General features: G+C 33.0%; 1 protein-coding gene across 1 annotated transcript; it reads right to left on the bottom strand.

Annotated features, from left to right (window-relative positions):
- Positions 1–3,367: 3,367 nt before the first annotated feature.
- On the bottom strand, positions 3,368–5,636 carry LOC134692959 (alpha-1,3-mannosyl-glycoprotein 4-beta-N-acetylglucosaminyltransferase B-like). The gene has a single exon (XM_063553628.1). It carries the CDS (start codon positions 5,549–5,551, stop codon positions 3,902–3,904), a length of 1,650 nt encoding a protein of 549 aa, XP_063409698.1. The 5' UTR covers positions 5,552–5,636; the 3' UTR covers positions 3,368–3,901.
- Positions 5,637–19,530: the final 13,894 nt, after the last annotated feature.

Below are 19,530 nucleotides of genomic sequence, written 5' to 3' on the forward strand. Positions count from 1 at the left end.
CCTGAGGATATAACGAGCAATTTGGTAAAATAAATTTGTCGGTTCCTTATACGGTTGCGATTATTAAGCGATCACAAGAAAAACAGTGTTCGGGGAGATAACTCTTACATTGAAAAGATTTTGGTTACACAATGTGAGTCACAAAAGCGTAATAACTGTTCAACATCATATACCATATGTCTAAGCGACATCTTGCGAAACAAAAAAACTGTGAAGCAAAAAAAAGTTGGCGGAAGACAAAAAAAAAATAATAATCAGAACAAAACCGAAAAGGTTGAAAGACCTAATAATCAGAACAAAACCAATAGGTCTTTCAACCGAAAAGGTTGAAAGAACTAATAAAATTAATCAGAAGAAAACCAATAGATCTTTCCACGGAAAAGTGGAAAGATCTAATGAAACAAAAAATAAGCAACTTTTAATCAAAACGATGAGTGTCATTTATATATATTTATGAACAGATTTAAAAATAGCAACATTCATTTCATATGAAAATAATCTGTTTCCATAACCCTAACCCTAACCCTAACCCTAACCCTAACCCTAACCCTAACCCTAACCCTAACCCTAACCCTAACCTAACCCTAACCCTAACCCTAACCAGTTTCCAGCAATGAAGTTAATGGAATCAAGAAGGATTTGTCTTACATCATTGTACTTATGGCAAATGAAAAAAAAATGTTTGTTATCCTCAACAGGGTGATTACAGTTTACACAAAAAGTGTTCTCTGATAAGAACTGATTTAACATATGAGATTTTAGGTTGCTAGCATTATGTCTGAGTTGTCAATGACTTATATTAAGTTTCAATATCCCATAGTTGAAAGATTTAAATATATCATAAGTCCTATAAAACTTTTCCAGTCCACTTCTAAATATATACAAACTTGGGGACTTTTGTAAACTTAAAGGAAGACTAATCCAACGTCTTATAGTGGAAGGAATGAAACGATTAAAGTAAGAGCTAGTTCTAGCAAGAGGCGGACGAAAAGAGTTACTTTCATTCCTCAAAGTATAAGGGGTTTGTCTGGGAAGATATGGCTGGACTAACTCATATAAGTATGCAGGTGTCATCCCATTTAATATTTTATAGAAAAGTATAAGTTTATGTTTATTACGTCTATTCTCCTAATTCAATATAAAGTTTATGTCTGGAGGAATTACGTCGTAAGCCTGTAATAGTTCTAGCGGCTTCTACCTGAATACTTTCAAGAAGCTCAGACTCGTGCTGGGAGCAATTGCTCCATACAACTTCACCATACTCTAATATAGGTCTAATAAAAGCATAATAAATACGTATAAGTCACTCCTATCTAATAAATGTTTAACTTGACGAAGCACAGATAGACGAGAGCATGCTTTTTTATAAATAATATCAATATGTGAGTTCCATGAAGCTGATGACTGAATTGTTATCCCAAGATGACAGTGAATATTTATTTTCTCAACCTCTTCCCCATTTATCCCAAAAAAATACAGGTGGGTGTTCCCTTTCCTTTCTATTAAAGCAATATTTTTTGTTTTCTTAGAGTTAAATTGAATAGCTCATGATTTTGCCCAATTTGAGATAACATCCAGGTCATCAGTCAAAGAAGCAGCTGCTACAGCAGGATCATCATCTACTATAAGAAATAAAGAGGTGTCATCTTCAAAAAGTCTGATACCATTAGAAATGTCATTTACTATATCATTTATATAAATCAGAAACAGAGAGGGTCCAAAGACTGATCCCTGGGGGACACCTGCAAAATGACTTATAGACGTGGCACGGTACTTTTATATCCCAAATTAATTTGTTGCGTTTGGTTGTCGTGTTTGTTGTTGGCCTCGGATTTTGTCAAATTTCTTAATGTTTGAAGTTGTATATTGTATTGTTTTCTGTTGTATCAGTGTGTTGTGTTGGGGATAACTACTCATCCATTTCATTTGGTCCATTTCATTTGGTACATTTAATTTTGGATCAACGTAATAAACACAGTATATTTGGTTTGCAGTTTGTTCGGAAGAAACACACACAAAGCTTGAAAATTTGTTACAGAAAAATGAAGAGGAACTCTCAGAGAAGGACGTGATCAAGAAGATAGTGGACCGTGTTAGAACTGAGGCTAGAAAAGAGAACAATAACTGATTTTTGTAGGACTAATCCAAAGAATGTTTGATGTAATTTCTTATGACTTATTGTTTTCTCATTTGGAACACTGGGTTTGATTTTACCGAAGTTTATTGATATTTTATTTGCCAGTATTTATTTCTTTAAAAGAAGAAACATAAAAAGAGATTTTTTGATAGACAGGAATCCATTAAGATTATTGATTATGACTTATTGTTTTCCTTTTTGGAATATTGGGACTTATTTCACTGAAGTTTATTGATATTTTATTTGCCGGTAAGCCAGGATGATAACAGAAGTGGCTTCACCACTTGGCCCAAGAGTAACGAAAACAATCAGATATTGCCACTTAACAGCAGTCAGGTAAACATGGCCATTAATAGATTGTGGGCACAGGGCCCGGTAAAAAAAAATCTGTGCCACAAAATTACGAAAAGCCACCACAACTCATGTTAGGACAAAAAACTCGGGATCAAGGGAAAACTAAGCGCGCCATATGGCACATGACCCAAAAACTGCCGATAAATATTATCAAGTATACAACAGCCACCAAATGGCTGTTCCAATGTGTAAACTGATAACTAACGTCATGGAAAGCCGTATAGATCAATTAAAAAAACAATTCATTGGCCAAAGGAGGGACAAACACAAGACGGACAGGAGGAGGTGACACCACTGGAAAATTCAAAAATGTAGAAGAGGATGACAACGTTACGAGGATAGTGAGGGGACAATAGATTACGATCCAGAACTACCTCCACAATCTCCACTGAACATACAAGAGTTATACAATTAATTATCTAATTACTACTACAATTAAAAATTAATTAGTTTCAAAATTTTTACTGTTATTAATATAAGTTAAATCAGTCATACAAATCTAATCTTGAATTTTATCCAAATTCTTTCTTAATTTTAGGAACACGTTTTAAAAAATTAAATGTGGCGTCACTTTGGGCGTCACAATGACTGGCTAACAGGGCTGTAATTTTGTAATGTATTCGTTTTTATTCTATAGCTAGTCACCACTTCAGTTTAATTATATAGATCTCATTATATAGTCATTTTTGTAAAATTTACTGTTTGCAAAACTTTGCATTATTCTTGATGTTTTTGTCCCTGGCGTATAATCAATGCCTCACAACTTGTTTGAAACCTATGGTTATCTTTAACTTTGTGGTTGTTATGGCTTTGAAACTTTTTACATCTGAGCTAAGATTTGTGTGGACGTAGCGCGCGTTTGGCGTATAACTTTTTACTTTGACTAAACTTGAATTTATAATTCTGTAAATTGGTTATTTCAAGTTCATTTCTTTGTGATTTTTGTACTGATTTTATCTATGTATGTAGTGCAACATAGTGGAAAAGCTCACAGTTCTGTTGTCACATTTGACCAAAAATAATAGACTTTCCAAAACAAAGAACAGAGATTGTCGATTCTGATAACACATAGTCAGCAACTTATCTCATAAATAAAATCATGATTAAGAATCAAGATTCTGTTTTTTGATTAACATAAAACAGAAGGTAAATCATGATTGTTATAAAATCATAGTTTTCAACCCGTAGAGTGTCTTTGATCACTGTTTCTTTGAGAATGATGACCAAAACAGTTTACACGTACTATAGTCTCTTTGTAGATTTACACCGGTAAGTTCTTGGCTTTTTCCATTATGAATACAACCATGATATAATTATACAAAACTTTCCTTGTATAGGAAACCTCATCTTTGAGGTTGGAACCAAATAAAAACAAATAATATCTCAGTCAGTTTTACACACAAACTAATGCTAGCTTTGTTTTTGTGTTCTCTGTTTAAGATGAATCTCACTAATTATAACCCAGTTTTCGCTTGACTTATGCACTTTAATTCTTATTTTTGACAGTTTTCCAACATTACTTTCTAATCTAACATGTACAATCCCTTCCTTATCAAATTCTGCTAGATCAAAGTATCCATCTTTGGTTTTCTTTGCCCTGTTTTTAATAGGATCATGATAATTAAGAGGAATAACTTGTAATGATGTGTTGTAGAACTTGTCTTCTCTGTGATCAGCTTTCCCACTACGAAACAAAATCTCATCTAAAACAACTGGTGGTTTGAGTATTACTTCTATGTAATCATCTTGGTTAGGAGATAATGCCCAGAAAATGTCTTGTCCTATATAAGCTTTCTGTACAGTAAATTTGCGGTAAGTTGTCAAGGAAGTCCATAATTCAGCTGGAGGATTCACATGCACACGAAATAACATATGTTTTCCAAAATGTCTATCCTTTAACTTCTGTACTTTCCCTTTCAGAGATGACTGCATACCAACATGTTGAAACAACGAAGGTTTGAATCGAACTCTAACTTCCTGCTTCATACGATTACAGTGTTTTGAATCCTTCTTTGGGTTACACACTTTAACAGCTAATAAATAATCCAACAACCAGTCTATAGGTTTATCTTTAAAAAACATCAGGAAAAATTCTACTACAATTGGTAGTTTGGAAGATTTAAACATGTTTCCAATAAATCCAAGTGATGAACACTCCAGCAGAACCCAGTCTTTCTGTGACTGCTGTTCAACAAATGTTTTCATAATGGTAAAGTAACCAGGCTTGGCCAGTACATCATCTTCTAACTGAACATAATAAATCCCTCTTGTTCTGGCATACAGCATAATAAAGGAAAAATCCAGGTTTTGTTTTGTCCTCCATTTTACCCTCTCCTTTGTGTCACCATAAGTTAATGGTATATCATTTAGATTAGGATAAAAGTCTTCTGATGGAGATATAACTTCAATTAATCCTGACTCAACTTGCTTCGGAAAACTGGTTTGTACTTCCCTCCCAACTGATTCCACATAGTCATTGTTGTATGGCTCTGCTATGAATACAATAATAAGACAATCCCTTTTCTCCTGTGCAGTCAGACCATTAACTAAAGACTTCAGTGTATTACTGAGATAACTGATTTTTTCTCTTTTGATTGTTGGTATGCCAATAACAATGGAAGCTCCAAATTTATTTTTTGACAGATGATAGTCTGGTTTCAGACTTTCTGGATGCCCAGTAAGATGTGGAAGGTATGTAAAGATACTTGGTAGATGTAAACTGGTTCCTGACTGGTTCTCTTCTGTTATATTATGTAAATGACCTCTGAAAAGTTCCTGGGGCTCAGAAGACATATAGTCAGATTGAGATCTGTTAACAGTAGAATTCGGTGAGACCATTTGTAGAAAGTAATTGAACTGATTTCTTAGGTTATTTAGATTATCTTGTCTTTCTCTGTTTAATGTATCTGACATCTCCAACTTGTCTTGTAGTTCAGCAACTCTGACCTGAAGTACATGATCATAGTTCCTGTCTTCCTTAGAAAACAATGCTAGCCAAAACACTGTGCACAACACTAGACCAACTGTAATTAGTATACTCCTAGGTCTTGCCCTCATCATCAAATCTTTTTTTACACTCACATACTTTTATTTTGATCCTGTGTATTCAAATCATATTAACGTGCTTTCTCTTAAAACAGTGTAGTCCTTTTATAACTTTTTTTTTAAACCTTTTACCTATTGATGGCTATTATTCGTTTGTTTCTCTCACCTATATTTTCTCCCATTTATCTGTTTATTTATTGTAAACCTGTCGTGTAATGTTGTCATTTTATAACAAACATTGCCTTTAAAGTGGGAGGTTTGGCATGCCACAAAACTAGGTTGAACCCACCATTTTTCATAGATTGCACTAAACCCAAGTCAGGAAAATGGCCATTGTTTCATTAAACTGTAGTTCGTTTCTGTGTGCTACTTTTCGGTGTTGTGATGTAGATTTCTTGTATTTCATACGTTTCGCTTAGTTTTAGTCTGTAACCGGGATATGTTTTTTCTCTATTGATTCAAGAATTCTAAACCGCGGTATACTATCGATAAAGAGACAATAACGTCATGGCTTTCAAATTTTAGAAATACATATTTTGGATTTACACACCTCATAACAAGATTTAAACAACAACAGATTCAGGCTTTTCGTTACATCCCTGTTAACAGACTACTGGCAGAAACTGATGCACCTTACATGCAACAAGGGGGATTCGAATAAATACCCCAATATATGTTGGAGAAGTGGTTGAAAAACTAGCAACACTGAGGTACGTTGACCTGAAGACAAAGGCATTGGCAACCTTGGAGAATGCTCAGAGAATTTTGGTTTAAGTGTAATATACTTATTTCGTTGTGTATATAAAATGTTAGTAGATCAGATGTATGCACGGAACAAATAGTGGTATACATAAATGTAAATATTTTTCTTGGATTATCCTGCTTGTGTAATAATCAGTGGATTAAAAGATATAGCACAAGTGAACAGTCCGAGCTGAAACCAATAGTTTTTATGTGTAAATATTTCACATGTATAGGACAATACAATGTGATTGTTGGATTATTTTTTTTGGATTCGATATTAAATGTGTACAGTGATTTAAAGTGAATCGTAGTCGTTAAGTGATGAAAGTTTGCAGAGACTATTTGAGAGCATTTAAGAGTGACAAAACTTACAATCTAAGCCTTGCCGATCACAGCATAATTGGTAAGTTAGCTTAAATATACATCAATATTGTTCTATTTCTTGTCATAATGATATATTTCAAGTATGAATTACAAAATGCGTTGAACCATAAACGTCAAAATCATTCAAACGCGTAGCTATATAACTTTTGGACTATTACAAATCTCTGTATATTTCTGAAATTTATTCTTATATACTTTTGATTTTTTAACCCTGTATGCTATCCTCGCCTATGTAAAATTTTAAGATTGTTTATATGTAGTACATTGAACGACAAATGTATGTGATGTATAAAAAAAAATTTGACGTCAGACAACCAGATCAATGAATGTGTTTGTAGATAGATATTTTTGTGTTCTGTTATATTTTTCCTTTTTAAATTGATACACGATTATGACTGTTGTTCCAATATTTTGACTATTTTATTAATTGTGTCTGTTTAGTAAACGCATCATTGTAAGTATAACGGAATTTGATGAGACGGTCATCATATTGAGAGGGTTAGTGCTATAGAACCAGGATTTATCCACCATTTTTCTACATTTGAAAATGCTTGTACCAAGTCAGGAATATGACAGTTCTTGTCCATTAGTTTTTTAAGCGTTTTGTATTTTAATTTTGCCATGTCATTATGGACTTTCCGAATTGATTTTCCTCTTAGTTCAGTATTTTTGTGATTTTACTTTTTAACGTAGTTTTACATTATTGTGTTAGCTTATAATTAACAGGGGCTTAACTCTTAAACGGTAAATGACTGTGTAAACCTATTATTCCATACTTATTTCATAAAATAACTTCGAAATTGAAAAAGAAAAATCAATACAACCCTCAGGAATATATTTATAACGATTAGAATCTACTGTAACAGTTATATTATAAAAACACAGATTTACATTCTTAATCTTGTATTATAATACGTCATTGATTTAAAATTCGAGTTTTCTCTCGTCCAGATCTTTTAACATGGTCACTAATTTGTCACGGTCTGTATCTTAGAGTTCATCGTTTCCCTCTTTGGCTATTCTCATCACTGAGACTAGTTTTTAGATAAGTCTGTTGTGATTTTTAGAACCACTATCAATCATTTCAACTACATAATTCAAACTACTATTCATTGTGAATTTCAAGTGTCAACACGTATATATAGATATAGGAAGATGTGGTATGAGTGCCAACGACATCCAAATAACAATTTAAACAAAAGTAAACCATTATAGGTCAATGTACGGCATTCAACACGGAGCTTTGGCTCACACCGAACAACAAGCTTTAAAGGGCCCCAAAATTACTAGTATAAAACCATTCAAACTGGAAAACCAACGGTTTAATCTATATAAAAAACGAGATACGAGAAACACGTATAAATTACATGAACAAACGACAACTACTATACATCAGATTCCTGACTTAGGACAGGTGCAAACATTTGCAGCGGAATTAAACTTTTTATTGGATCCTTCCCTTTTCTGAAATAATAGCATAACATCTCATCATAGAAAAACACACGTTAAAATATCAATTGGCAGGCTTAAATCAATCAAAAAACGTAAACTATACCTGTTTTCATTCTGAAACAAAATACAATACAGATATTCCAGGTAACATCAAGAAGTCATTTCTAGTTATTTACTCTGAGGACAAAATAAATGTTTGTTTCACCTTCAGCTGCCACCATATGGTATGCTAAAATTCAAAGATAATGTTTTCGCCAAAAAAATAGGTTGTTTAAAAAATAGAAAGTTTGTCCGGAAAAATACATACCCCCCTTCTTCTCTCACGAAAATCAAATGATTACCGCCTTAATAGATGACCGTAAAACAACATTAAAATAGTTTAGCTACATTTTTTATAAAACGTTGAGAACGCATTAAAACTTTGATCGTATAACCGAAGTATTACAATGAGTATTCGATGCGAAACGTTCAGTAACAAGAAGATATCAATAGAGGATCACATAAAATGGAAGTTGGAAAAGTTTGGACCGGAAAGTGAGGATTATTACGGTAGACGCATCTTACTTCATTGTATATAAAATTTACAGTACACAATTTCACCAAGAATTATTGTATGTGGTCATTTAAACATGTCACAATAATAATTAACTTGGTGATTACCGCGAGATAGAATAAAGTGTTTTAAACAAATATTTACAATGAACCGATTAGAACTATGAATCGTCAACATTATTTGTATTTACCTGGGTTGCTTTAATTTCTGTGCACATATAAATTAGAGGATAATTGTATAATGAGTGGTGACCGACCGTGCAAGGGCTGTATAGCCAGTCAAGGTCGTTAAAAACTTCCATTTGTTGAATGAGTGGTGGTCACGTAATAACAGATGTCAACTGTTCATAACTATTTACTGACTACACAATAATTTGTCACTTAAACAACAGTTACCTGCCAACTCAAATAGCTTTAAGTATCAAGTACATTAGTATCAAGGCACTGTTTTAATAGAAACCAGCTTTAATCCACCAATTTGTACAAGAGTACTCCTGTACCAAGTCGGGAATATGACGGTTCTTATCTATTTGTTTGAGATTTTAATTACCTACTGATTAGGGATTCCTTTTTGATTTTACTTTGAATTTAATATTTTTTTTGTGATTTGACTTTATTTCGTAATACCAACGTTAACATTATTTTTTGTACTTACCTGTGACTGTGTATCGTCACTCTTTTCCCGAAGTATCTAACTAGTTTTAAGTGGATTTGATGTGAAAGCAGACAGATGTTACTCAACGCGTGTAGCAGCTTCTAAAAAGCACAATAGTTAAATGAGTTTTTTTTAACCACCACGATCTTAAATAATTGATCTCTTCTGAGATACTATTACTATAATAATTTTATTTGCAAAAATACACCCATATGGGTCAAGCAAACACAAATACAACATTTAATACAGACAGTGAAGAATATAAACAGAAAAAAAAACCAGAAAAAAACATAGTTCGGGTCATTACTCTCTTTGAAACTTTAAATTATGGATACTTAGGAGAATTGTTATATTCAGTATAAGCGACAAATTGAATGAATTTCATTCCAATTAAGGGTGACCGGGGAGTAGATATATGGTCATCATCGGTCGCCCTCCTACCGGCTGTAAAAATCTCGAAAAAGTTGGACGTCTTTTGACTTCGAAATGTACAAATGTGCAGCCTTGTCCTGCCACAATCTTGAATGCTATGCATTCAAATAATAAAATAAAAGTATAAAGAATGCACTTAAAGAACCCTTGCATTAACTCTTGAGGGGTCCGTATGTGCCTTTTCGTAGGACTAACTCCTAACTTAGTTTGCTCATAGGTAAAGCCATTGTGTTCTCATTGTTAACCTGGTAATACTTGTCGGCTGTTCTGGGATCTGGAGCTATATGCCGAGCTAGCACAATATAAAAAAGAAGATGTATGATTGCCAATGAGATAACGCTCCACAAGAGACCAACATGACACAGACATTCACAACTATAGGTCACCGTACGGTCTTCAACAATGAAGTCAGCAATAAAATGCTTCGAAATGACAATATAGAACAATTTAAACGAAAAAATTAACGGCCCTATATATATATAAAATAAATTGAACGAAAAAAATTTTTGTAACACATAAACGCCAACTACTGAATTATAGGCTCCAAATTTGGGACCGGCACATACATGTACATGCATAATTTGACCGGGTTAAACATGTTAGCGGGATCATAACCCTCACTTTACCTGGGATAGTGGTATAACAGTTCATCATAAGAATCAACTATAAAAATAAGTTGAAAAAGGCTCAATTTATCAAAAGGAGAAAAATACTAGTGGACGTGGCCAGGTACTTGTACATCTCAACAATAAAAATACACTAGGAACAGATATAAGAGTACTCGCAGTTAACCGATAGTCTGTTCAAATTCTTAAATAACTTGTAACGAAAATCAGGCATCTAAGATTAGGTTATCAATCCGAACACTGTACGACCTACAACAATGAGCAAAACCCATATCGCATAGTCAGCTTTAAATGGCACCGAAATGACCATGTAAAACAATTCAAAAGAAAAAAAATAACGGCCTCATTTGTATAAAAAAATCATGAACGGAAAACAAATATGTAACACTTAAACAAACTTATACCACTGAATTACAGCCTGACATAAGATCGAACTATTAAAAACAGTTGAAAGAAGCTTAACTCGTCAGATGGACAAAAAATAGAAGAAGATTAGGTTATCAATCCGAACACTGTACGACCTACAACAATGAGCAAAACCCATATCGCATAGTCAGCTTTGAATGGCACCGAAATGACCATGTAAAACAATTCAAAAGAAAAAAATAACGGCCTCATTTGTAGAAAAAAACAATATGAACGGAAATCAAATATGCAACACTTAAACAAACGACTACCACTGAATTACAGCCTAATATAAGATCGAACTATTAAAAACAGTTGAAAGAGGCTTAACTCGTCAGATGGACAAAAAATAGAAGAGGACGAGGCAGGGTACTTGTACATCACAACATCTAAAAGACACTTGCAACAGATCAGTATTTTTCAATATTTTTCTCTTCCCCTCTGTATCGCTAGTTTCCTTTTTTCTTTCCTCTGCATTGTTTTTTCTATCTCCTTTTCTCTGCATCGCTTGTCGTGGGTTTAATGCCAATGCAAAGATTAGCGTACGCTATTAGTAGCGGTACAGAGCAGTCTTGCCTTCCATCACTGTGGATATTATATTATTACCAGTCATGGCCATTAGTGTTCGATCATGTTGTTAATATTATTTGTCAGCAGTGGAGGGTTGATGAGTCGTGTGTTTTGAGAGTGGCACTCTTAAGATTCAGGAATCGCCGCTCGTTCATGCGTAGATGTAGTCTTTCTAATTATTGTTGCCGAAATAACTTTGGGTACGCCCCACTCTCTGTATGGCCTTGATGACGTTATTGCTGATCATCTTGCAAACAAAGTTGTCTGGTTTTGGATATGAAACTTCAAACAAATAATTAACTATTTTCGTTTGCGGGAAAGATGGAATTAGTTTTTATATCGGTACCTATTATCCATTACCCATTTATTAGTGTCGCTATACACATACCACCACTGGTTAGCTATTTATTAGTAAACCGTTACCCATTAACCATTGTCAGGTATGGAGTTAGCAATATCCTTTAACTCTACTTCGCGCTATATAGATGACGTTCTTTCGCTAAACAATTCAAAATTTGGTAGATAAAGGATACTACAGATACAGTTAAGTCGGCTTCATATCTTGACTTACATCTAGAAATTGAGAATGAGGGTCGGTTGAAGACAAAACTTTACGACAAAAGAGATGATTTCAGCTTTCCAATTGTGAACTTTCCAGCAGCACCTGCATACGGGGTATATATCTCCCAACTGATACGATATTCCCGTGCTTGCATTTCCTATCATGATTTTCTTGATAGAGGGTCACTGCTCACAAGGAAGCTATTAAACCAAGAGTTCCAAATGGTGAAGTTGAAATCATCCCTTCGTAAATTTTACGGACGTCATCACGAGTTGGTTGACCGTTATGGAATAACCGTTTCACAAATGATATCGGATATGTTCCTTACGTCGTAACTACAATCCCCTTCCCTTTCATGAATTTGACCTACCGAATAATACTATTTACCGGATTTGTAATCACATAAGCAACACGACGGGTGCCGCATGTGTAGCAGGATCTGCTTACCTCCCGGAGCACCTGAGATCACCCCTAGTTTTTGGTGGGGTTCGTGTTGTTTATTCTTTAGTTTTCTATGTTGTGTCATGTGTACTTTTGTTGTTCTGTTTGTCTTTTTAATTTTTAGCCATGGCGTTGTCAGTTTGTTTTAGATTTACGAGTTTGACTGTCCCTTTGGTATCTTTCGTCCCTCTTTTATATAGTTATTCATTAAACCGTAACCTATTACCCCTTAACCTGTTGGCTAGTATATCGTTACTGAATATTCATTTTCCGTTACCAATTAACTGATACCTATTATACCATTACCGATTATGTAATATACCCATAGAAAACATGACGGATTATTTTTTTTTAATTGACACACCTTTAACTAGTCTTCAATATTTACCATGTTTACGACTTCTGCGAATAAAAAAAAAAAATTAAATAAAATATACAAAATATAAGTAACTGTTCTTGCTAATTTATAAGCAAAACAATCTAACAAAAGCACAAGCTTTGTTCTAAAAAAAAAACGCTGGTTAACACTAATCTTTTCCTTAATTTATTTCAAACTTACCTACATTCAAAACTGTTTCACGGACAACAGTTGTTCACAGAAACTTATGCATGGGTACATAAATATGTAGTACTGGAATCTACTTTTAAAATTTATTGCTATAATGTTACTTTACAATTAATGCAATATTAAGTTACCTGTATTCTACAGTAGTTGATATTTTACTTGAAATTTAAATTATACCTGTGTTTAATTACACCATCCCATTTTCTGTATTTAAAAGGTTTGTACATTTCAAATATCTTACAGTTATGATTTTTTAACATGGAATACTGTTGGTATTATTCCTGTAGCAAAACTTTAAATAAAATCAAGTACTGTAAAATACAGGTACCGAAACTTACAACAATATGTTCAAAGTGAAGAAATAATACTAGATTTTAAAAGTTAAATTTCCAATACTACAGATTATAAGTACAGAAATAGTACCAATTCAACAATAGATAATAGGAAGATTTAATGTTTTGCGTCCTTGCTTTTATAAACAGTGTCCAGCCTGTTGTTTACAATGTTCTCCAATTCGTTCTGTTTTTTCCAATATTTGTGAAGTACTTCTTTAGAGAATAGTTTCTCCTTTACCTGATTTGCTCTCTTGCGATCTAACTTCATACACATTTCCGGAATAAATTTGTTTCCCATGGTCTTAGTATACGAGGTCAATTCGAATTTTCTTTTCTTTACTGTCTTATCCTTCCTCTTCAGGCCAGAACAACTTAGACCATCATCGCTTGGTGAAACGTGAGCGATGGGTTGAATCGGGAAAATTTTGTTTTTCTGTTTCCGTTGAAAGGTCACATGAACTTTCACTTTTGGTTTCAGCGATGCATTCCTCTGGTGTGCTTGCTTGTGGTTTACGTATTGTCGGGTTTATTGCAGTATATACCGTTACCGTTGTCTCTGCCCAACCCAGGAAACACTGCAAAGATTGTAGGGTTAAAGTTGTCTTGTCAGTTGCCTTCAAATTTGTATTTATCCTCAATATTGCATTGTTCAAACAGCTCTCAATTGCACTTTTTCGAGTCGATTTCAATATGATTAGATCTTGTCTAATATTTTCCCAGGATTGGCCATTTGATTTTTTATACATATCTTTGTTATTAATTTTTTTTCAGTTTAATGTTGCAACGATGACACATAACAAAACAATCTCATAATGGTTAAAGATATGGCTTACATTCTGCTATTTATATTGGTTTTCATCGACATTAATTTCCATTCCATTTTTCTCTATTTCTTTCTTTATTGTATTAATTTCACTTTACTCCTAGTTGATTTCTTTTAACTCTTTGTTTTTAAGTACACCACTTCCGCTCTTATTTTTTCATTGTTGTGTATTAATTCTGAAAGGACGCTTCTGTTTTCCTTGATAAATTCTTCTTTATATTTGACAAACTTCTGTTGAACTATCAGTTCTAAGTTTGAAAGTGAAAAAAGAGAAAGAAGTGACGGATCAATATGAACTATCAGCTAACAAGAGTGTTTTATCATCGGTATAAAGACATCATTCGTAAATATAGCTCAACATGCAGACTTTTTATACGTTCAGGTATTTCACATCCAATTTTTTATGGAAATATTCTTTATAAAGCACAAAGGTGTCAGTATTCACCTCATAAACTTACAAAACCTTTGAATAGACTTATTAAGAAGGGATATAATTACGATACTGTTGTCAAGTCATTAAAGATTGCATATTTTGGCGTTAATATTGAGTCACTGATAAGGTCTTTGCGTCGGAACTAAACACATTTATTCTAAAAACAGTTGTTGGCATGACACGGGTTATGTTCTTCTCATATATGTTATGATGGTATGATACTAAACCCCTTACGGGAAGGATTGTGCCTGATGTTCATATGATGAAATCATAATCTTTCAGTCAGTTTAATTGAAGTCTGGAGCTGGCATGTCAGTTAACTGCTAGTAGTCTGTTGTTATTTATGTATTATTGTCATTTTGTTTATTTTCTTTGGTTACATCTTCTGACATCAGACTCGGACTTCTCTTGAACTGAATTTTAATGTGCGTATTGTTATGCTTTTACTTTTCTACACTGGTTAGAGGTATAGGGGGAGGGTTGAGATCTCACAAACATGTTTAACCCCGCCGCATTTTTGCGCCTGTCCCAAGTCAGGAGCCTCTGGCCTTTGTTAGTCTTGTATTATTTAAATTTTAGTTTCTTGTGTACAATTTGGAAATTAGTATGGCGTTCATTATCACTGAACTAGTATATATTTGTTTAGGGGCCAGCTGAAGGACGCCTCCGGGTGCGGGAATTTCTCGCTACATTGAAGACCTGTTGGTGACCTTCTGCTGTTGTGTGTTTTTTTATTTTGGTCGGGTTGTTGTCTCTTTGACACATTCCCCATTTCCATTCTCAATTTTATTTAAATGTTTTGCTTTGAGCATCGACTATCCGTTCGTATTAGGAGATTAATAATTTTGTAATCTTATATTAATTACTTTGTGAATAGAAAGCGAGATCTTATCCAACACCGAAGCGTGATCATTTGCGTTTGCCAGATGCGTTTACCGGAATTATTTGCCTGATCCTGATACCATCACATAACCTCATCTCTAAATTTATTCTTAAATCCTGTCTTTATTATCGGTTGTCTCTTTATCTTCTCCATATCCTCAAATGTAACGTTCTCTGAACCTTAAACTAAAATGAAATCTTATCGTATCCTGATGGTTTAGGGTAAGGGGTAGATCTAATCTTATTCAAATCTTTACAAACATAAGCCTTAGTGTAAGAGTTTGTGAAGTAAAGTATAGTATTGTATAGTATAATACATTATAGTAAAGAATAGTATAGTCAATCTTGGTAAAGTTAAGCATAATATAGTAGATCGTTTACTATACTTTCCTACACCATATTGTTTCTCACGTAGGTTCTTAGTCTAAATCACTGCTTGGCGCATCTTCTCCCTCTTCGATATTGACCTTCTAAGATACTTAATGTGTATAATCATTCTTGTCAACCTTGCTGCACAACCATTTCGAAATATCTTTTAAGAACTCCAACAGTCTGGTATAATTGCCAATACAATTAACGGAACCAATTTTCTTGCACCAGATGCGCATTTCGACAATACATGTCTCTTCAGTGATGCTCGTGTATTTTCCTGCTCACAAAATCCTTTTGACAAATGCATATTTTCGAAATTCAGATTGTTCATATTCGAATTTTGTTACTCGAATGTTCCATTCTACACTTAACTCATTTTGATCTTTTTTGCCTCCTCTTCTTGTTTCTGTTTAAGCTTTTTTGTTTCTTTTTTCTCTGGCATATATACTAATTTAGTCCTGGTATCTATGATGCGTTTATTTTCAAATATTTTAAAGTCACGTTTTATTTTATCTTCTAAATCTTTTTCAATTTGTCCTTTATTTTCGTCTTGGTTTTGGAAATTCTTAAGAAATTATTGGAATTCCCAAAATATTGCAGTTTTGAATTTGTCTTCTGTTTTCTTTAAAATCAGTTCAGCGTACGTCATGGTCACATACTCTACAAGGTTAATATCACAGATTAAGCAAATATGCAAAACATTTCGGAAGTTGTTTTACATGTTGATTTAAATCTGAAGGATTTTAAATGTTTCAAGTCGTCAATAGAAATAAACCAAAATTATCACATCGGTTACATTTGTTACATATTATTATCTCCATAAAGAATCTTAACTATTTGACCGTTCAATTACAAATTAACAATTGAATGTCTGCACTTAAAAATGCCGCCTATATGCATACAGCTTATGAAGGTTTAATTGCTACGAGAGATTAGGGTTAGGGGTAAGAGTTGAAGTAAGAATTAGGGCTAGAAGGAAATGCAAAAACGGTAGCCAATAAAATCAACGGTACCAATTTTGTTGCACCAGATGCGCATTTCGACAATACATGTCTCTTCAGTGATGCTCGTGGCCAAAATATTTGAAATCCAAAGCATATATAAAAGATGAAGAGCTATAATCCAAAAGGTCAAAAAAGTATAGCCAAATTCGTGAAAGGCAAATTATCTCTTAAACGGAAATATTTTCCGTAAACGACTTTTGCCAGGACAAAGTGCGGTAAATTCGCTACATTTGGCTATCTTTTTGTCACCGCTTGTAACATTTTGGCTACATTTTTGTTACAGCTGGCTACTTTTGGCGACAGTTTTTAATACCGTTGGTTACATTTACGGTAATTTGAATACCGCTTTGCATCAAAAAATGAAAAAATATTGATAAGATATGATAGATTAATTATTTCTCTAGTAGTATAACACTTATTGTAATCAATAATTTAGAATTTATTGCTCGAGTTCTTATTTTTTGGGTAAAAATGGTCTGTAGATATAAATGAGTATTTTTTGGGACATAAAAGTTAAAGGTTCTTAGTGTCAAATTGCTATATTTTTTAATTCATCAGTATGTGTGCCACTATTAACTCTGTCTTGATTATTTTCTGCAGGCATTAACATTTCATTATTTTGGTACCTCTAGAAGTATAGTTTTTCCTGGTCTACGAATACTCAATTTTTTTTCATCATCAATGGAAGGTGCCAATACCTCGTCTTTTTTTTTATAATATTCTTGTACTGACCACGTTATGATCTGTCTGGTATCTAGTACTATCTATCTGTCAGTTTCAGTGAATTTTCCAATGCTGAAGTTTTTATAGAACATATATATTCAATAAATTAGTATATGTTTATAATGATGTGTAATAAAGTATGTTTTTTGGGTCAAGATTTCTTCCTTTTAAATCAAGATTTTATTGATTTGTATTGTGCATGTGACCTTTTAGTTGTTCCGATGATATAGATGTGTAATGTGTGTCACCTGCCACAAACAGTGAGTTCTAAGACCGGAGCATATGTCATAGTTAGTATTTGTCTATTGTATGTATTTTTGTTCACTTCGGAGCAGGGTCTTTCTTGCTGTCCTTGATTTATAATTACATATCCGCATGTCTTCACACTTTGATTGAGCAGTTTGTTATATTGGGTAGCCTAGAAAACATTATTGAAAGCTGTATGATAATCTATGTCCATGACTTTTAAACAGTTTTTGGTCATTTGTCGGATTAGCATTGATTTCATATATCTTCATTTAATGTTATAAAGATCAAAACAAAACATTGTAAAGCAAGTTTGACCATTTGAGTAAGAAATGCTAACTTAAGTAGCACACAAAGAGCAAAATGGAACTAAAGCACTACTTTTGAACAGAACATGTTTTTTTTTGTGAATAAATAAACAGAAACTTTTAAAAATTAAATTTATTTATGTCTAAATTACACAAAACAAATGTATAATAAGTTAAAAGTATTGCTGCTTAGATTGATAATATGAAATAAAATAAAATTGATTATGATATATATAAAAAAAACAACAATGCGTAAGTCTCTTTTGTTAACATTTGATTTAAAAAATGGGAAATAAGCATAACAATCATTTCCTATCAATAAAACAGAATGACGCACTTCTTATTCAATATCTTTGATCATAGATTCATTAATTCCTATATTTATGATTTCGAAATGAATCTAAAAATTTTGCCCATGAAATATATTACAAACAATCATATAGTATTTGTTTTGATTACTGTTGATGCAAACTATGACAAATAATCATAACAAACAATCATATTCAATGAATAAAAACATGATACAGTACTTTGTCAACATTTTTCTTATCCATTGATTCATTAATAATATATACGTTACAGTAAATAGGTGAAATTAGTAATTACATGTTATTACTAAAATTTAGGAATTACAGGTAATATCCGGTGCAGTTAGTTAATACAAGTAATTCCTGAAACGGCCCAGTTATTACTAATTTTAAAATGAGTTTTTACACCTATTTACTGACTGCTTAAACAATGTTGTATTATGGTCAGATGATCAAAAGTTATGGTAATACTAACTTGAAGATTACATAGTACTCTTAAAATATTGTATGGTTGATTTGTATTCAAAATATCTTGAATAAATATTGACTTTCAAATATTTGGTTAAATCAGAGAATCCAAAATGGTTACTGTTGAGCATTATACAGATAATTTTTGACCAATTTCAGCAGACATGGAAATCAGAAATGGAAAATTTTCCCAAAGCATTTTTGTTTAAACTTTTTTCTAGAAAACTTTGAGTTTGAAGAATATTTAAATTTATTACCTTATAAAGATCAGATAACGTTGTGAAGGTTAAGAACTGGAATGAACTGTTATGTGCATTAACTCCGAGATATAAAGAAAATAAATATATATTTTTTTAGTTGTTAAATCATTAAAAAAAATGATAAGTGAAATTATAATTCACTGTTAGTAGCCAGTCTAGTTCTATTTTGTTAAATTAGCTGAGAAACAAGGTATTCATGTGACCTTCAATTAAAACCCTAGCTGAAGACGGGTTATTGAAATTGTAAGGGTTTTGCAGAACAAATATTCTCGCCTACTTTTTCTGTTAATGACAGGCTCAACAAAAATGAGGAAAAAATATTAAAATTTACCTCTAGATCATTACTTTTGACAAGTACCTGTACTATAAGAAGCTTCTGTCAAAAATGTTTTAAAAACTTTAACTGCAGAGTGTAGAGTGTATGTAGTGTTATCTGGGGGGGGG

The sequence above is a fragment of the Mytilus trossulus genome, chromosome 12 (genome assembly GCF_036588685.1).
Source record: "Mytilus trossulus isolate FHL-02 chromosome 12, PNRI_Mtr1.1.1.hap1, whole genome shotgun sequence".
NCBI classification, from domain to species: domain Eukaryota; kingdom Metazoa; phylum Mollusca; class Bivalvia; order Mytilida; family Mytilidae; genus Mytilus; species Mytilus trossulus.